At 51.4% G+C, this 17,977-nt stretch overlaps 2 protein-coding genes across 2 annotated transcripts in view; one reads left to right on the top strand and one right to left on the bottom strand.

The window, feature by feature from the left end:
* Positions 1–1,870: 1,870 nt before the first annotated feature.
* On the top strand, positions 1,871–3,074 carry Nppa (natriuretic peptide A). The gene is made up of 3 exons (XM_051171301.1): positions 1,871–2,093; positions 2,200–2,529; positions 2,946–3,074. Exons 1-3 carry the CDS (start codon positions 1,974–1,976, stop codon positions 2,955–2,957), a joined length of 462 nt encoding a protein of 153 aa, XP_051027258.1. The 5' UTR covers positions 1,871–1,973; the 3' UTR covers positions 2,958–3,074.
* A 4,072-nt stretch (positions 3,075–7,146) lies between these two features.
* Clcn6 (chloride voltage-gated channel 6) overlaps positions 7,147–17,977 on the bottom strand; it is a 33,272-nt gene continuing 22,441 nt past the window's right edge. The window contains exons 14-23 of the mRNA XM_051171791.1: positions 15,573–15,699; positions 15,204–15,357; positions 14,942–15,101; positions 14,752–14,858; positions 13,718–13,904; positions 12,744–12,901; positions 12,422–12,578; positions 10,758–10,865; positions 10,545–10,670; positions 7,147–8,209 (exon numbers count right to left, since the gene is read on the bottom strand). Coding sequence (XP_051027748.1) covers positions 8,129–8,209; positions 10,545–10,670; positions 10,758–10,865; positions 12,422–12,578; positions 12,744–12,901; positions 13,718–13,904; positions 14,752–14,858; positions 14,942–15,101; positions 15,204–15,357; positions 15,573–15,699 — 1,365 coding nt within the window. The 3' untranslated portion in view covers positions 7,147–8,128. The remainder of the gene's footprint in view (positions 8,210–10,544; positions 10,671–10,757; positions 10,866–12,421; positions 12,579–12,743; positions 12,902–13,717; positions 13,905–14,751; positions 14,859–14,941; positions 15,102–15,203; positions 15,358–15,572; positions 15,700–17,977) is intronic.

A 17,977-nucleotide genomic window follows, 5' to 3' on the forward strand; every position in this document is an offset into this window, starting at 1 on the left:
CCAAAGCAGACCAGGGCCAGACATATGGGGGGGGGGACCTTCATATTGGGTTGCCTTCAATTTTGGGGCTCAAATTAAAGACTTCTTAAGGACAGGGCTGAGTGGGTGATGGGTTCCTCCACCTGCCAGACACAAAGTATATGCAGTATTGAGTATGGTAACACCGAGGTATAGCGTGCACTCACAGCATCCTTTGTCCTTGCCCCTCAGGGATACCCTGACGTCATAGAGTCCCAGTGGGTGACACTCATGTCCCCTCTAGGAAATTGTGAAATTGTCCTCCTGGAGCACTGGTCGGTCAGGACTTCAGCTCTCCCAGGGCCACCTATGAACTTCAGATGTGGCTCAGGGCAGAAAAGGAGCAACAGCCCTCTGAGGCCACCTGCCACAGCCTTGATTCAAAAGCCATCTCTAGAGGATAGGCCATGTGACACCTAAGTCCCCCCCCCCCATTGGGCTACTCGCTGAGTCCTCTTCACTAATAATAATTTGAAGCCACACAATTACACACTGAGTACCTCCCAGGGACTCATCCGGAGGCGACAAAGTTTGGACCCAAAGCTCCTACTTAGACTAGCACTGATTTCAGATTTCAATTTGGCAAACCCAAATTGATTACCCACAACGCTCAGCTTTCCCAAGGGGCTCTCTTTTTCTTCTTTCTTAGAGAATGTCACCATAGATACCTCTTGTGACCTCCAGCCATTGTGGCCGCATGACAGACTGACTTCACCAGGCAGCCACAGGGTCGGCACAGCTGAGGATGGAACTAGCCATCCTGAAACTGGCCGTCCAGTACATGAATGCTGGAAACGCACAGAAACATGGGTACGGAACTCTGCGGTAGGCCATAGATGGTCAGAAAGGAGAGAGCAGAGGAAAGCACACATACTGGTCAGACAGGCAAAGCACACGGTGTTGAAAATGGCAACGTTGAGGTATGGCGACCGCTCATTCAAGATAGACTGTCTCTCCATACTTCCGAGGATGGCCAGAGGAGTCGAGGCCTTCATGGCTCATGTCCTTGGCCTCAGACGTCATGAAGGGCATCACAGAGAATTGTGTGTGCCTGCTTCAATCCTTTTTCCCCTCCTTCTGTTTCCCTAGGAAAGGTGGGACCACCACACACTTCACACTCTGAGTCCAAGCTTCTGAAAGCAGCAAGGCCAAGAAGAACTGTGCTCTCCTAATGTCCTTGGTGTTTATACATGTAATTGAATTCTTTAGGGCCTGTATCATGGTGGCTTTCTAGCTGACTTCACACTCTAAAATAATAATAACAATAATAACTTTCACCTGACTGCTAATATAGACATCTAGGGTTGGGGTGGGCTGTCTGGGGCCAGAGGCTCACCCCATGAGGCTGATGAATCAGGTGTGAAGCCAGCTTCAGCCTAGCTTGCCTCCCAGCTGTCTGTCATTTCCTCCTCTCCCGCCCTTATTTGGAGCCCCTGACAGCTGAGCTGCAAGCAGGGGGAGCTGGGTGCAAGCCAGCCTGTCACCCTCTGCTTCCCCGCATGGGTCCCGTTGCCAGGGAGAAAGAATCCTGAGGCGAGCGCCCAGAGCGATAACCAAGGACTCCTTTCTGCTCCCCTCACACCTTTGAAGTGGGAGCCTCTTGAGGCAAATCAGCAAGAATGTGGCTCTTGCAGCTGAGGATCTGGGCGGGGTGGGGTGGGGGGAGTTACCGGAGCTGCTCAAGGCACAGGGGCTGTGACGAGCCTTGCTGAACTGATAACTTTAAAAGGGCATCTTGTGCTGGCTCCTCACTCCATCGCTTTATCGCTGCAAGTGATAGAATGGGGAGGGTTCCAGCCCTCCTGCGTTCTCAGAGAGCTGGGGGGCTATAAAAACGGGAGACACTGGGCAGCTGGGAGACAGTGACAGACAAAGGCTGAGAGAGAGAGAGAGAGAAGCCAGAGAAGAGCGAGCAGAGGCGGCAAACATCAGACTGTGCCCCGACCTACACCAGCATGGGCTCCTTCTCCATCACCGTGGGCTTCATCCTCTTCCTGGCCCTTTGGCTTCCAGGCTATATTGGAGCAAACCCTGTGTACAGTGCGATGTCCAACACAGATCTGATGGATTTCAAGGTAGGGCCAGGAAGTGGCACACAGACTGGGGCCAGGGTCTCATTGGTACTGGGTCCATTTCTCTAAGACATCTCCCTTTCCCTGCATTTATTTTCCCTTTATAAAGAACCTGCTGGACCACCTGGAGGAGAAGACGCCACTAGAAGATGAAGTCATGCCCCCACAGGCCCTAAGTGAGCAGAACAACGAAGCAGGGGTGGCACTCAGCTCCCTCCCTGAGGTACCTCCCTGGACTGAGGAGGTCATCAACCCACCTCAGAGAGATGGCAGTGCCCTAGGGCATAGGCCCTGGGACCCCTCCGATAGATCTGCCCTCTTGAAAAGCAAACTGAGGGCTCTGCTTGCCGCTCCTCGGAGCCTCCAGAGGTCCAGCTGCTTCGGGGGCAGGATTGACAGGATTGGAGCCCAGAGTGGACTAGGCTGCAACAGCTTCCGGGTAAGAGGAACCATAGATGGAGGTTGGGTTTGGGGAGCAGACTATGCTCTTCGTAAGGCTCAAACCGTGCCAAGGAATACTGCCAGGGAGCATCTCTGGCATGTGTCTGTCCCACTATGATGGATGTTCTGTAAGTTTCAAGGCAATCTGGGCACCAGCACTGGGAACTTAGAATACAGGGTAAGTCACCTTTGTGTTGCTGATCGGCAGCTAGTGTTCTTTCCACTGTTGTCAGGGTCTGGCAGATTTAAATGAAATGGACTGAGTGCTCACATTAACGCTTATGAATGGCTTGTTTGCCAGTTTATCACAGAGACTAGACTGGGGCTGGTGGGAAAAAGCTGGTCACTCGTCAAGTTGAACAGCTTAGCACAGCAAAGCCAGATCCTCAAACCAATATATTTTTCTCTTTGTAGTATCGAAGATAACAGCCAGGGAGAAAAAGGCAGCCAGATCCGCTGGAGCAGATAGCAAAGGATCCTAAGCCCCTGCGGTGTGTCACGCGGCTTGGTCTCAATGCCACCGAGATGTGGTGAATACCCTACGGGAGCTGCGGCTTCCTGCCTTCATCTGTCACGACCAATGCTAACTGTAGATGAGTGGTTTGAGTGAGGCCCTGCCTCTCCCACCCTGCATACCAAGGTAGATCCTCACCCTCACCCCTTTCGGAAAGCAGTTGGAAAAAAAATTTTTTTTGAATAAACTTCAGCACCAAGGACAGAAGCGGAGGCCTGGTGTGCTTCTTTCGCTTCTGCCCCAGCTCCTTGCTGTCCACTCCTCCCCCTCGCCACCACCTTGTCTTTCCTGTCATTTCTCCCTGCCTCCCTCTTCCTGCTGAGTATGGAGAGCCCCTCAGGGCATAGACTTCACAGCGATCTATCTGCCCCTCACTCCTCAGATCCCAGAAAAGCCCACCCAGACCAAAAGGGCATTTATTTTTAATTCACGAAAAAGAAACACAAATGCATCTTTTCCTGAGGACAGGTAACACAGCTGTGCTCAGAAGACAGTTTCTTGCTGCCCTCTCACTTTCTGGTTCAGAGAACCTGGGACCGTCCAGATCTTGTTACTGAGTGCCAGCTGCAGCAGTCTTGTGATTTACACATTCAGCTTAGATAGGAGTGAATGGACGGTGGGTTACCCAGCTGGGAGAAGTGAAGCAAGGTTTCCAGGCTGACAAGTGGCAAGTTCAAATGCTCTGTGAGCTACCACACTACCTATCTGTCTGTGTCCACCAATCAGTGCTGGAGCTCAAACTCAGGGAGCCAAATGCATTTGAAAAACATCCATGATCTCCCTAACCCAGGACGGTGGAGTTTGAGCTTGTACAATGCATGGAGAGGAGAGCCACCAGGAAACATGCAGTTTCTTATTTTTCGTCTCACTATGTAGCTTTGGCTTGCCTCGAACTCAGGGAGATCAGTCTGCTTCTGCCTTGCTGCACTACCAAAACTGGCTAAGGTGCAGCATTTTAAGTATCTGCTTGTGAAAGGTGTCACCCTGAGCAGCAGAGAACAGGACACCAAGTTCCCTTTAAACAAGGAGGGAATCAATATTTTCTTGCCTGTTGTCCTGTGCACCCACCCCTGCCTGAGATTCTCACAGCGACACCCTCTGCATCTACACTCTCACCTTGCTGTGCTCATTTCTGCTGCCCCCCTTCCCTCCCACCCCCCCCCCCACCAGCCAGTCAGGGATGCCACATCTGATGCCCTCAACATCCTACACATTCAAGGCTAATAGTGAACACTGCGTCATCTTCCCGGTACTCACAGGCCATCTTGAACTCCAACAGGACATGGTTTGCTGTGTGCATGGCTGTGTGCATGTGTCCCTAACCTGTATTGGACATGTTGTACAAAAACAGGGAGAAGAAACCAAGTAGTGGGGTGCATACCTGTAGAGGGGAGGCCAGGCCAGAAGCCAACAGCGATGGGCTGGAGGTGGAGGAAGAAGTCAACCACTTCCCATCAAAATGGTTCTTATATGGACCAGTATGGTCACCTACCCTTAGTGCCCGCACTCAGGAGACAGGGGTAGGCAGATCTCTGTGAGTTCAAGGTCAGCCTGGTCTGCACAGCATGTTCTTGGACAACCAGAGCTATGAAGTGAGACTCTGACTCAACTAAAAAAACAAAACAAAAAACCCACTTCCTAGCTGGATCTCAACCAGAAGGTGCAGGAAACCAGCCGGAGAATGACTTGCAAGGACGCGTGCGCGCGTGTCTGTGTGTTGCGTGTGTGTATGTATGAGCATTAGGTCTGTATTTGGGAGTCCTAATTGCTAAGGAAAAAAAAGAGTGAGCTGTAGGGGTGCCCTCTATGTCTCCTGGTGACAAACGGTTGTCACTGAGGGTTGTCTGGAAGGGACAGAAAGGGGCAAACAAGACACAAAGTGCCCCTAGTACCTGGAGAAAGTAGATGCAAGAGGGGCCTAATGAGCTGTCAGTGATTGCTGACATGGCAGCTCAGCCATGGACACAGCAAGTGGTTCTTGTAAAATAAAAAGCAGGCGAACAGGCCAGGGGACGGTGAGGCACGTCTTTAATCCCAGCGCTCGGGCGGCAGAGGCTGGTGGATCTCTATGAGTTCGAGACCAGCCTGGTTCTACAGGGTGAGTCCAGGACAACCAGGTCTGTTACACAGAGAAACCCTGTCTTGAAAAACAAAAAAAAAAAACAAAATCCAAACCAAACCAAACCAAAAAACCAAGCGAACAAAGCAGGGAGGCAGATGCACATGCCCACGTGGGTACAGTCTGGAGGGCTTCCTCTCCTCTCTGCCGTCAGGTTCCTGCCAATGGGGTAAATCCCAAGACAGACTGTCCACTGCTGCCCTGGTGCAGCAGGCAGGAAGGAAAGATCAAGAGAGCAAATGGAGCCCTGTTTATAGGTTACAAGGGCAGTGTAATAGCTTACAGAAAACAGACAGGGACGGGGGCAGGCAGGGACGGAAGTGCAGGGCCAGCAAACTAGCCTTTCCGTCTGGGCATGATGGCACATGCCTGGAATCCCAGCACTTGGAAGGCAGAGGCAGGACAGCTCAGATCGTCCTTGGTTAAGGTGAGTCTGGGGCTAGCTGGGTTATGTAAGACCCTTCCTCGGGAACAGCCTGCTGCTAGCACCTTTACTCTCCCCTACTTGAAAGAAATGAAAACCTGGAAAGAAAGCATTGTGCAGACAAGGTCTACAGGGAAGCTGCAGACATTTTATTTCGACTTGAGAGTTACTACAAGGACTTCCACCTTCCAAAGGGCCAAATAAAAATAGACCTTTACAAAACAAAAAAGAGACCGTTTATCTACACAGCGGAATCAGCTATGTTACCATATAAACAAACAGTGCAGACGGAAAGGTGGAAGCTGTGGCTGGGGAATGACCGAGGTCCACAGGAGCCGAGGGCAACACATGTCAACAGGGCTGGGCCAGGGTTATGGTTGTGCTGGCCTTTCCGGAAGCTTTCTTGTCACCAAGGTCTGCATCAAACTGTCACACGCTGGCTGAGTCAAGCTAATGTCCGTTCCAGCTGGAACTGCTTAACAAGGTCACACGGAGACATCTCATAAAATACCAAACTCCCACAGCAGTACCAGGGAGCCATACAAACACCCAAGTGCAGAAGCCAGGAAAGCTGCCTCAAGCCGACCTCAGTGTCCCTCCACAGAGCTGTGTTTGACAAGGTGCTGTGGTACCAGGGGCCACTGAGCTATGGCAGGTGAGAGACTGAGCCACTGGTTCCAAGGACGGCCATGGGAGGAAGGCTTACAGTTATAGTTCACAAGTGGAGAAGCGGTTGTCTTTGGGCTTTTCTGGAAAGGCAGGTTTGAGGGGAGGAGCATAGGAAACCAAGCGTCCTAGAGGGGCATGGGCTCAAGCCTCCAGGGTGGAAAGATCTGGACCATGTCTACTCTGGGCTAAACTGAGGGTGACTCAAGCACGCACACACAGGATGGACAAACTGCAACAGGGCTGCCATGGAGGCAGGAAGTTGTGGACTGAGGTCCTGCAGGCTGCTGGCTCTGAAAAGCCACCAGCTGGGAAGAAGAGTCAGTGGTGTGTTGTGCCTTTCTCTTGGTGTGGGCAACTCTTTCCTTCTTGTTGGGGCACACAGCAGGACAGGCACTAAAGACAGCCATAAAACAAAGCGGGCACCTGGGCCAGCACAGCCTGCTGGGATAGTTCCCAAGTATTTGTTGAAAGTTTCAAGCCCATGCCCACCTCAATCTCATTATAGTAAAAAGATAAGCAAGTGGGGAAAACAGAGGGTCAAGGTCACTGTCAGCTGCAAAGATCCAAGGTAGCCTCTGATGAGGCCATGGCATGATTCCCCAAGTAGTGATCAGAACACTCTGCCAGGCCCTAGCACAAATGCCCTCCAGCAACTTCCACAATTTAAAAAGTAATGCAAATGAATGTCACCTGGCATCCAAAGGACAGATACCGCAGGGGCCCTGGGGTGCAAATGTCCCTACACAGATGTTAACTGAGGTGTCAATTCAGGGAGGACCAGCAGCCAGGAGAGAATGAAGCCATGAAAAAGCAGGGAGGCAGAGGGGCAAGAGCATCCCACTCGCTCCCCAGCCCTGAGCCAGCAGTGGCACAAGCTTCTCCGCAAGTCCTCAGAAAGAGGTGACCGGGGAGTGGAGTGTGAAGTGGGGTGCAAGAGGTGAGTGGAGCCACTGGCTCTCCCCTAGGGCGACCTTTGCTTGGCTCTGGCTCAGGACAGCTTGCTTGGCAGCTTGTAGAGCGATCCTGATTCACTAGGGCGCTGGGTGCTGGCTCTGTTTAAGGATTTCTCAATTTTGGTTAACTTCAGGAATGAATCCAAGATAAAGCTATGGCTGCCCCACCAGGAAGACAGAGAAAGTCAAGCAGTTGTGGGGAGGAAGGAACTGAGAAAGGGTGGAGAGCGTGTGTTATGGAGAACAGGTGGAATTAGTGAATGGGGGGGTACTGAGCATTCACAGCAGAGGGAGGAGGTGTGGTCCCCTGGGGTGGGATTTAATGGTTAGAAGGCTGTTAACTGGGGTTTTAATGCTTCAAGGGTCTGGTCAGAAATGATTCTAAGGCAATTCAAGCCACAGGGTTGAGAGCAGGCACTCGCTCCTAGAAAGACGGGCCAATGAAGAGGCAGACAGCTCTACTGTATCTGAGGCCCTGGTTTTGATCCTAGGCCTCTCCAAACAGTTCTCAGGGCCCAATTCCTGAACTTAGTAATGAACATGATATGCAAATAACATCCTCAGTGTTTGCCTCAGCCCAAGCCCTTCCCAGAAGGCTCTGGGTAACAGCTGGGTTCTCTGGGAAACAGCAACAGAGAAGTACCAAGTGTTTACCTAGGACCCAGCTTGACTTCACCCTGATGTCTCTCTAGGGGAGCCTGGGAAATGAGAAATGGAAGATTCTTGCTGAGGAAGTTAGTAAAACCCCAACTTCCTGATCAACACACCCCCAAAACCTGACACCAATCATCCAGGGCTCCAGGCGTCTGAGCAAGTGAGTGACAGAGAGCATCTGTGCCGGCTGTGGGGGCCAGCAAGTGAGCGAGCCACCTGCAGAGGCACCTCTGGGAGAGTGAGCTGGTGGTGGCTGGCCGACTGTCAGAGGGTCTGGTAATGCTGCCGCAGCCGGGCCTGCAGAAACTCATATGTCAGGTTGTGTCGTGTAATGATCCCCACGATCTAGGGAAAGGAGAAAACACCCAAGTCACCGCAGGAAAACCCACCTACTCGTGAGGATGTACGTGAGGAGAGCCGGTCCCTGTCGGACAGGACAGGGTTAGTGTGCTCATGGACTGACTTCCTCGTCTCAGGGGGAGGTCAGGAGTCACAAGCTGGAGGCCTGGAGACAGATGAAGCTGCGCAAAAGGAGTCAGTGGGCCCTGAAATAGGGGTGAAGGGAAACTGGGGAGAGAAGGGGACTGGAAGGGGACTCTGCGTCACCTGCTTTATCCCAACACACAAGTCTGCGTGGCCCCAGGCATCTTTTATTGTTCTTGGTTTGGCTGGAGCCAGACACAACTTGTCTGTGTGGTGGGGGTCCAGGTGTGTGACACAGTGCCTGGCAGAACTAGTCGGAGGTTAATTTTGTGTCTTGTTTATGAACAAGCCTAGGCACATGCATCTATTGCTGAGCTACATCCCCAAGGCATGCTTTGCCCTGTCTTATGGTCTCCATTGCTATGATACAACCCTATGAACGACAGCAACACGGGAAGAAAAAGGGCTGTTATTTCAGCTACTTTATAACCCGTCACTGAGCAAAGTCAGGGCAGAAACTCAAACAGGGCAGGAACCTGGAGGCAGAAGCTAATGCAGAGGCCAGGGACAGGTACTGCTTACTGGCTTGCTCCTCATGACTTCCTCAGCCTGCTTTGTTACAGCACCCAGGACCACCAGCCCAGGGATGGCCCCACCCACAACGGGCTGGGCACCCTCACATCAGTCACTAATTAAGAAATGTACTACATCCTTGCCTATAGCCCAGTACTTACAGAGGCATTTTCTTAATTGAGAGTCCCTATTCCCAAATGACTCTAGCTTGTGTCAAGCTGAAATACAACTGTCTAGTATAGGTCCGTAAACAGAGCACGTGCCAAGCCAGATGTCACACACCCATAACAGCACTTGGAAGGCTGAGTCAAGAGGACTGTCTCAGCTGGGCATGGTGGTGCACACCTTTAATCCCAGCGCTCAGGAGGCAGAGGCAGGTGAATCGCTGAGTTTGAGGCCAGCCTGGTCTGCAAAGCAAGTACAGCCAAGGCTACACAGAGAAACCCTGTCTTGAAAAACAAAAAACAAACAAACAAACAAACAAGACTACCTCAGGATCACGGCCAGTCTGGGCTACTTAATGAGTACCAGACCAGCAAGAGAAGAGTGGAGGGAAGGCAGGCTATATCCTCTGTAAGAGGCACCACTTCCTAAGGGGTCATTTTGGTGACATGTACTGAAGACCTCAAAAAGGAACTGAGATGCAACTGAATAATGAATGAGAAGGAAGGATGGGGAAAATGGATCACATGGCCACGACGCTCATCTACGGCAGAGTAGGGTAGAGCGTTGTAGCTCAGTGGTAGAGTGCCTGTGTAGCATGCCTAAGACTAAACCAGACCCAGCAGAGATGGGTCCTGAAGGAAAAGCCACTGGGAATGACCTCTGGGCACACAGAATCTGTGCACAACAAGGCTGACAGGGTGGCGACCTCTGCAGGTTTTGTATTTTTTGTATTTTGCTATAATATAGTACAACAGTACAACAATAACTACATAATAAAAATTTTGGGAGGGTACAAGGGATGGGACAACAATTGAGATATAATATGAATAAATCAATAAAATATATTTAAAAAATAAAAATAAAAATATTAACAAGAAGGCTCAGTGGGTAAATATGCTCGCCATGCAAGTCTGGTGACCAGAGTTCAGTTCCCTGAACCCACAGAAGTGGAAGGAGAAAAGCAACTGAACAAAGTTGTGCGCTCACACCCCACATGTACAATTAAAACAGACCAGAGTAACTCTGAAATGATGAAAAAGCCTACAAAGCCAGGTGTGGTACACACTCCTTTGATCCCAGCACTTGTGAGGTAGAGGATAGAGGCAGGCAAATCTCTATGAGTTCGAGGCCAATCTGGTCTATAGAGTGAGTTCCAGGACTGCCAGAGCTATATAGAGAAACCCTGTCTCAAAAAAGAAAAAGACAAAGGAAAAAAAAAAAAAGCCAACAAAACTAATCACTGGGTGTGCTACCTTTTAAAACCATCTGAGCATTTTGCCTTAAATTTTATTAATGCTACAAATGCTCATAAGAGGTGGGAGCCAAGGAACACAGACCAAGGGGAAAGTGAGGAGAAGGCCTGGGGCTAAGACTAGAGCAGGCGGTGGAAGAAAGGAAGGAGGAGCACAGGTGCCCCCTGCTGGATTATGCAACAAGCACACGGGGCAGCGGAGAGGTGGGTGGACAGACAGATGAGAGGCAGCCAGGGACACTGCTTTTCTCCACCCAACTAACTTACCTCTCCCACCGCATTCACCACAGGCAAGTGGCGCAGGCCCATAGTTCTGAACAGGTTAAAAACTTGGGAAACGTGGGTGTTGGGGGAGACAGTGAATGGTGAAGGATTCATATATGGGGTGACATCCTGCAGAAGAGAAAGCAAGAATCACTCACAGCCTAGGATAAACATGGCACAGCACGTCGGACAGTCCCGAGGGACAGCCCTCCTCACCACGATCATCCGGGGATTCAGCAATGTGAGGTCCAGGTCATGTATGTCCGGATACCGTGGGTAGTCCTCAGCCATCTCAGCATAAGAAAGGCGTGGCTGGCTGGCACTCTGCAATCCGACCAAGACAATGTCCTTGCAACAAACAGCAGCTGCTAGGACAGTCACTGATGGTCTCCTCCCCACTTGTGCTAGTATGCCATATGCCATATGTCATACGCAGTCAGTCATATTGCCACCAAGGGGGAAAGACACAGGAGCCATAGTGGGTGCTGAGGAGGGAGACAGCCAGGTTCTAATGAATGAGAAAACTGCTAATAGGGGTTCTGGGTTGAGTTGTGCCCCCAAAAGACATACCAACTTGTAAATCCTACTATTTATCAGGTGCCTTTCCTAGAGGCAGGGTTCTGAAGATTACTCACGCTGGAGTAGGGGCCTAAATTCCAACATCAGGCCTCCTTCCACAGCGGAGAGAGGAAGCAGAGTGAGCACTGTGCATTGACAGAAGGAAAACCGAATGACAGATACAAAAGACAAGGCCCGGAATAGCTGGTGACCACGAGGGACTGAGCAAGGGGAGGCCAGAAGGGCCCTCTCCTAGCTCCTTCAAAGAGCTGACCCGGCCCCCCTGGGTTTTATATTTAAGTCTTGAACTATGAAAGACCCTGCTTCAAGCTACAAGGCGGATGACCATCTGACACAATGGCTACTGGGGATAGTTATCACAGGAGTGTTGTCATCATCTCTCGGGTCTCACTGTGCTGTCACAGGCCAGGGAGGCCAGTGTAAGGACCCACAGGACAGCACGGGGGCACAGGGCTGGCTGGCCATCGCTTTCTTGAGTGGGCTCCTGCTCCCTAACTCTGCTCTGTGACCTTCCCCTGGCTCACAAATGCCCCACTGTGGGCAGCCCTAGAATCTATCTGCTTTAGGAGGCCAGGCCACAGGAACTTTAGGGTCTAAGCTGTCACCACTCCACCTTTCTTACCCCTCAACCCTCCGTCAGTCTCTACCCACTCCAACCAGGCTGGTCTCCCATACTCCATGCAGGTCCCTGTGCCAGGATGGCTGCTCTTCTGCAGGCTATGACACCACAGAGGGGCTCAGGTGGTTATAATGGTAGAAACCCACAACTCTCAACATGACAAGAGTCACTCTGGAAACAAGGGCTATTGGTAACTTGCTCAGGCTCCTGCTGAAAAGAAGGTGCCATGGGAACACCCTAAAACCAAATGAGAGAAAAGACGGCTACAGGGGGGAGCTGGCAGGAAGAGGAGTACGTCTTCACTAGCATATGCAGAGAACTCTTAAAGACAGGCGCAGCAGCCTAGCTGCAATCCCACCAGGACCAGGCACTCATCCTCAGCCAGCCTGACCTACAGGAAACCCTGTCTCAACAACAAAACCAGAAGGAAAAACCCCTCAGGATATGAAAAGCTCACAGGCCAGCAAGCAGGAGACACTGGACATAATGTGGCAGAGGCTAAGCAAGGGACAAGTGGAGTCAGCTTGCCTTCACCTCCCTTATGACGTGGGGGCCTCACAAACACAGCAAAATCCTCCTCAGCAGCTGTGCACACATCACATGCACAGAACCACCTCTCCTGAACAAGAAGGTCTGTCCCTGCCACCTGCCTGCCTTCCAGACACCAGAGCCCAAGACTTACGGACTGACTTTCGGAATAACACACTCCTCGGACAAGCAAGGTCACAAGCTGAGAGCGCAGGACGAGGCCGTGGAAGGTCAGTGGGCGGAAACGCTCCTCCATGGTCCAGTCTTCACTCGGGGACTGGTCAGGATATAGGTTGGGGTAGGGAGTGTATCTGTTACACAAAAACCAGATGCTGCCTCGTATACCCTCAGCAGGGTCACGTCTGCCACATCCTCATTGCCTTCCCATAATCTCCAGCAAGCTCAGGGCTCCTCACACCCTGTGTGTGCAGGGTGCTCTGCACGGAGGCTGTAGACAGCCAGTGCGAGGCCCTCACCTCCTCTCCAACATCTGCTGTAGCAGGTCCTCCTTCTCTGCTGGCTCCTCGGACGCCACATGCTCATCACACACATTGCGCAGCTCGCTGGAAGGGTAAGACTTCATGGACTGGCCCCGCTTGCGCTGCTCACCGGCACGGGTGAGGATACTGGATTTCTATGGATGGAGAGCAGGGACAATAACAGTCTTTACAGGAGGCAAGACGGTGGTGCTGGGCATACAAACACAGAAGCATCTTCAGGGCTGTGGTGATGGATCTACCCTCCCTGGGCTGAGTTGAGAGCTACCCAAGGACGGAGCTGCCAGTGCCCATCCCACCTGGTATACCAAATGACATCATGAGGCCAGGATCTGCATCCCTAGAGCTCGCAGCCCAGATCTGCAGCACCTAGCCAATTTTTCTTTCGTTTTCTAAAGATTTATTGTATATACAGTGCTCTGTCTGCATGTACACCTGCAGGCCAGAAGAGGGCATCAGATCACATTATAGATGGTTGTGAGCCACTATGTGGTTGCTGGGAGTTGAACTCATGACCTCTGGAAGAGCAGCCAGTGCTCTTAACCACTGAGCCATCTCTCCAGCTCCCTAGCCAATTTCTTCCGCATTCTTTTTATCTGTGGTTTCTTGAGGCAGGTCGGCTGGTCCAGAGCTCAGTGATCCTTCTGCCTGGGCACCCACTTTCCTAAGTAGGCCAGAGTGCATTTGTGTCAGCAACTCTAGAAGCCTCCCTGAGGCTTTTCTATGGTAAATAATTAATACCAAGCCTGCTGACTCTAAAAGAGGAGCCACCCCACTGCTCCCTGCTGCCCGGATGAGCACACAACCACTGTGAGCACACATGAGGGTGCTGCAGACTTGCCCTAGACTGAGCCAGTCTGAATGCACCCAGCTGCAGGGGCAGCATTGTCCAGCTTGAGTCCTGGGCCAGATGGGCTTCCTCACTGGCCTTCCCTTCTGGCCATTTTCCTTACCTTGAACTTAATGTTGTTGCTGATGAGCTGGTTGCCTTTCATGAACTCCTTCTCATTGCCCCGGTTCTCTGTGACCACTGGGAAGGCATGGTGAACCGTGGTGCGTAGGATGCTCACCAGAGACTGGATGCGAGTGTGCGGGTAGACATACGTCAGGTTGGGCTCCATGATGTCGCTGGCTCTCAGCCTGCAGAGGGGAAGCTGTCACAGCCTCAGAGAGACCACTGTACTAGGGTGGCCTTCTCCATCTCCATCTGCATCATGGGGGCTCTGAACCATCCCAGCAGCTCCTTCAACTCCCACCACCATGCCTGCTATGCCATTCCCCACTTCATCATGCCAGGGCCACTGCTGCCTCTCCATGAACCCCACCTGCTTTTCCCAAGGGTTAGCCAGTCACCCCTGGACACGCCATGTCACATGCTATGTATTTATCACCACAAATCGCTAGTTATTAGAAGTTAAAGGGCAATTCTGGAGTCCTTGTTTAGACCAGGATGGCAAGCCAGAGTCCACAGATTGATTCTAGCCCTGCATGCTCATCCACATCCATTTTCCTGCTGTAGTGGCAGGGAGGTGGGGCCGATGCGCTGCCCTAAAAGGAGGGGGGGAGTGTGCTGACCCTGCATTAGCTCACAGGGCCTGCCTGATATCCAGGTAGAGGCTGAACACCTGTGGATGGTCCAGCTGAGTGGTGCCTAGCTGGAGTCAGTGCCAGGCTCTGTGTTCTCGGTGTGGGCATCTGGCCATCTTAAAAGCTTGACACGGTTCTCACAGCTGACTTGGCCAGGATGCTAAGGAGCCAAATACCCACAGGCGACACTGCTTCCCTGTGCCCCACCTGCTACCCAGCCCCATGGCCTGCCTTCTAGATTCCTAGCCAACTCAAGCTGCTCATCATCCCCAAACACAAGGGACACCGTGTACCTTCCTCTAATCTGAGCAAGGTGAGGCCGTTTTCCACACTGCCAGGCCCTGCAGGCCCTAGAGCTTAGAAACTGGTGCAAAGACATGGGGAGAGGCCAGCATCTTACTTGTCCATTTCCACCTCTGTCTCCCACTCCAGAAGAGGCACACCTCGCAGGCCAATGTGGATGTCATAAATGCCCTTATTGAAAAAGTCTCCTGTCCACTTGGCCACCTGGAACATAAAGCAGGAGCCTGAAGCAGCCCTTGGGGTGAGCCTGGCCCTCGGCCCACCAGCAGCCAGAGGGAAGTGCTCACCATCAAAGTGATCATAATGGGAAGCCCATAGGTGATCTCATTGGTAGATTCAATCAAGATGACGGTGAGACTGATGGTCATCCTCACAACCCCACCTAAGAAAGCCGCTGCACCAATCAGGGCAAAGGTTCCAGAATAGATGTGGCCCAGTCCAATGTAGCTGGTGAAGAGAAAAACAACCAGGCTTAGACTCACATTGGTGGTGTGAGCTTACACACTTGTAAACATGTGGGCACACATGCACACATTAAATCCATACTACCTTTTCAGGACATTGGCAACTAAACGTCCAAAAGCTGCTCCACACAGCAGGGAAGGCACGAAGAGGCCACTGGGGACAGAAGTGCCGAAAGTCCAGCAAGCAAGCAGGAAATAGAGGATGAAGAATAAGGCCAAGGTGATGGGGCTGAAAGTCCCTGCGGGGTGAGAACAGGCCTGAGTCATACCAGCAGATGCCTACACCGGCTCAGAAAACTGTGTTGGGCCCTTCCAGGTCCTTCTGCACTCCAGCCTGGTTGCCATGCAACACTGGAGGCAGAAACTTGAATCTCTGGCTTAGGATGCCACTGCAGCAGAAGAGATGTCTGGTGGGAGCGGACACCAATCCCGGGTGTGCAGCAGAGGCACTCACCGTCCTGATGGAAGAGCTGCAGGATGGCAGACTCCTGGGAGTTGAAGAAGAGTGTGGCCATGTCATTGTAGGTGTCATTGGGACAGAAGAAAGTCTTGATAGTTGAATTCACATCTTCTGATGTGACCTGAAGAGGGAGGGATCAAAAAGCTAATATAAAGGCACCTGACTGGGACATCCAAGTCTTTAGCACTGTCTCCTAAGAGGTTGGATGTCTGGCTGGACAGTGGTACCAATGGGAGGAGCTGGGGTCTGGCTGGAGGAAGTGGGTACATATCTCTGTGTGTGTACTACATGGCAACTGTGATGCTAGGCTCTTGTATTTGGAATGTGGAGCGAGGTAATCTGGGTGAGGATAAAGGTCTTTGTTCATCTACTTTTTAAAAAACAAGTATCTATGAGCCAGGCATGATGGCATGCGTCTTTAATGCCAGCACTTGGGAGGCAGAGGCATGTAAACCTCTTCAGTTTGAGGCCAGCCTGGTCTGCAAAGTGAGTTACAGAACAGCCAGGCCTGCATAGAGAAAGCCTGTCTCAAAAAAACAAAAATTAAAAAAAAATTAAAAATAAAAGTGTTTGTGTATGTCTGTGAGCATAAGTGCACAACTTGTATAGCATGCACTTATGTCATGTCATATGACAGTGAGCTGGGGTCTCTTACTCACCACTGCACATGCCAGACTAGCTGGCTCCACTTCCTGTCTCCACTCCCCATCTTGCCATGGCAGCACTGGGATTATAGACCATGTTCAGCTATATATGGGGTCTGGGGATCTGAACTCAGGTCCCCACACTTGACTGGCAAATGCTTTACTCACTGAGCCGTCTCCTCAGCCCTCAGTTATACTCATCACTAAACTTAACTGGATCACAGTTCCCCACAGACTTGGTTTACTCCTTGGTGTAGATTCTGAAGTGATGTGTTACTTCACATTACGTCACACTCACTTCCGAGGGAGAGCCCCCAGCACTATGGAAAACAGTGCAGACTAGATAAGCAGCTGGAAGCTACAGGCACCTAGGAAGCAGAGACCAGGCCAACGCTTGACTTAAAGCTCCAACAAATGAAAAAAACAAAAACAAAAAAACCTTTACCCTGGATATTCTGCAAAAAAAACCAAGCCTAACAGGAGCCCGACGGCAGCACCATGCTCCCGCCACCTTCCTCCAAACCCAGCAGGAGAACACAAGCCAAACGGGGAAGAGAAGGCTCTCCTGGTGTTCTAGGCTTCACGGTCTGCCCAGCCTGTGTGAGCAGAGGACTCTGGTGCCCCTGACTTAGGAGTGGAGGCAGGGCACCTACAGAGGGTTGGTTCTGGATTTCTGGTTGGTAGAGTGCAGTGGCTGAGCTTCACCCTCCTGCTGCCCATGTGACTACGGACATTAAGGACACGAGGTCTCCTGGATTCTACTCCACGGATGATGCCACAGAGATAGCTGTCCACCTGTGGGCACTGTAACAGCACTGGATGATGGTGTCTATAATCCCAGCACGTGGTCCTGATCAGGCAGTACTGCACTAGGAAGTAAGACAGCGCCTCCTGCTGGCAGAGAGACATGAGTGGAAGGGAACAGGGAACCACTTGGCCATGGCTTATAACTGACAGACCATGTCAGAAAAAAGCCAGTCCCAGAGGTTCCCTGGAAACGGTCTTGAGGGCAGCTGCAGTGCAAAGAGATCACCTGCCTGCTGGCAGAGAACAGACTACAAATTCAGACAGCCTCCACACTAACTCCGCCCTCTCTACCACACGCCATTCCAGCCAGGCGCAGCGGTGCACTTCGGAAGTCTCTGGGAAGGGCTTTTCCTCATCTATAAAATGAGCTAATACCTTCCCCTCCATGCTACATGTTGCCAGCTGAGATCTGGGTCAAGCAGTCACTTTGCCTGTTTTCTCATCTGAAAAACAGGGATGCTAAAACCAGGCAGGACAGTGGAAGAAAAACAAAAACGAGAATTCTGCGAAGTCCTTGTGGAAGCTCTGAGACACGCTGCCTGGGCCTCTCTGGCCCTTGCTGGACTATCACGGGCCCAGCAGTCTAACGGTCAAGAAAGTAATTTCAGGGCTGGAGAGATGGCTCAGCGGTTAAGAGCACTGACTGCTCTTCCAGAGGTCCTGAGTTCAACTCCCAGCAACCACATGTGATCTGATGCATACTGTATACATAATAAATAAATCCTTAAAAAAAAAAGAAAGAAAAAAAATAAAGTCACTTCATTCTAGGGCAAACATCTTTTTCTGGCTTTAGTTCATTTCTTTAGGTTAGCTGACTGGAGCACAGAATGATTTGTTTTTTTATTTAAGTGTTCCACAACAAAACACATTCTGAAAACCCAGTCTCATAAACGGAAGTGGCCTTGGGAATAGCTAGGTGTCAGAAACTTCACTCTGCCAGTCACACAC

This window comes from Acomys russatus, chromosome 29 (assembly GCF_903995435.1).
Source record: "Acomys russatus chromosome 29, mAcoRus1.1, whole genome shotgun sequence".
In the NCBI taxonomy this organism is placed as follows: Eukaryota; Metazoa; Chordata; class Mammalia; order Rodentia; family Muridae; genus Acomys; species Acomys russatus.

Bases quoted from the DNA above. Each gene is read 5' to 3' on its own strand.
- Nppa (XM_051171301.1), top strand. From the start codon at position 1,974: ATGGGCTCCTTCTCCATCACCGTGGGCTTCATCCTCTTCCTGGCCCTT. The intron at 2,094-2,199 runs GTAGGGCCAGGA...CCCTTTATAAAG, and splicing joins CAGATCTGATGGATTTCAAG to AACCTGCTGGACCACCTGGA.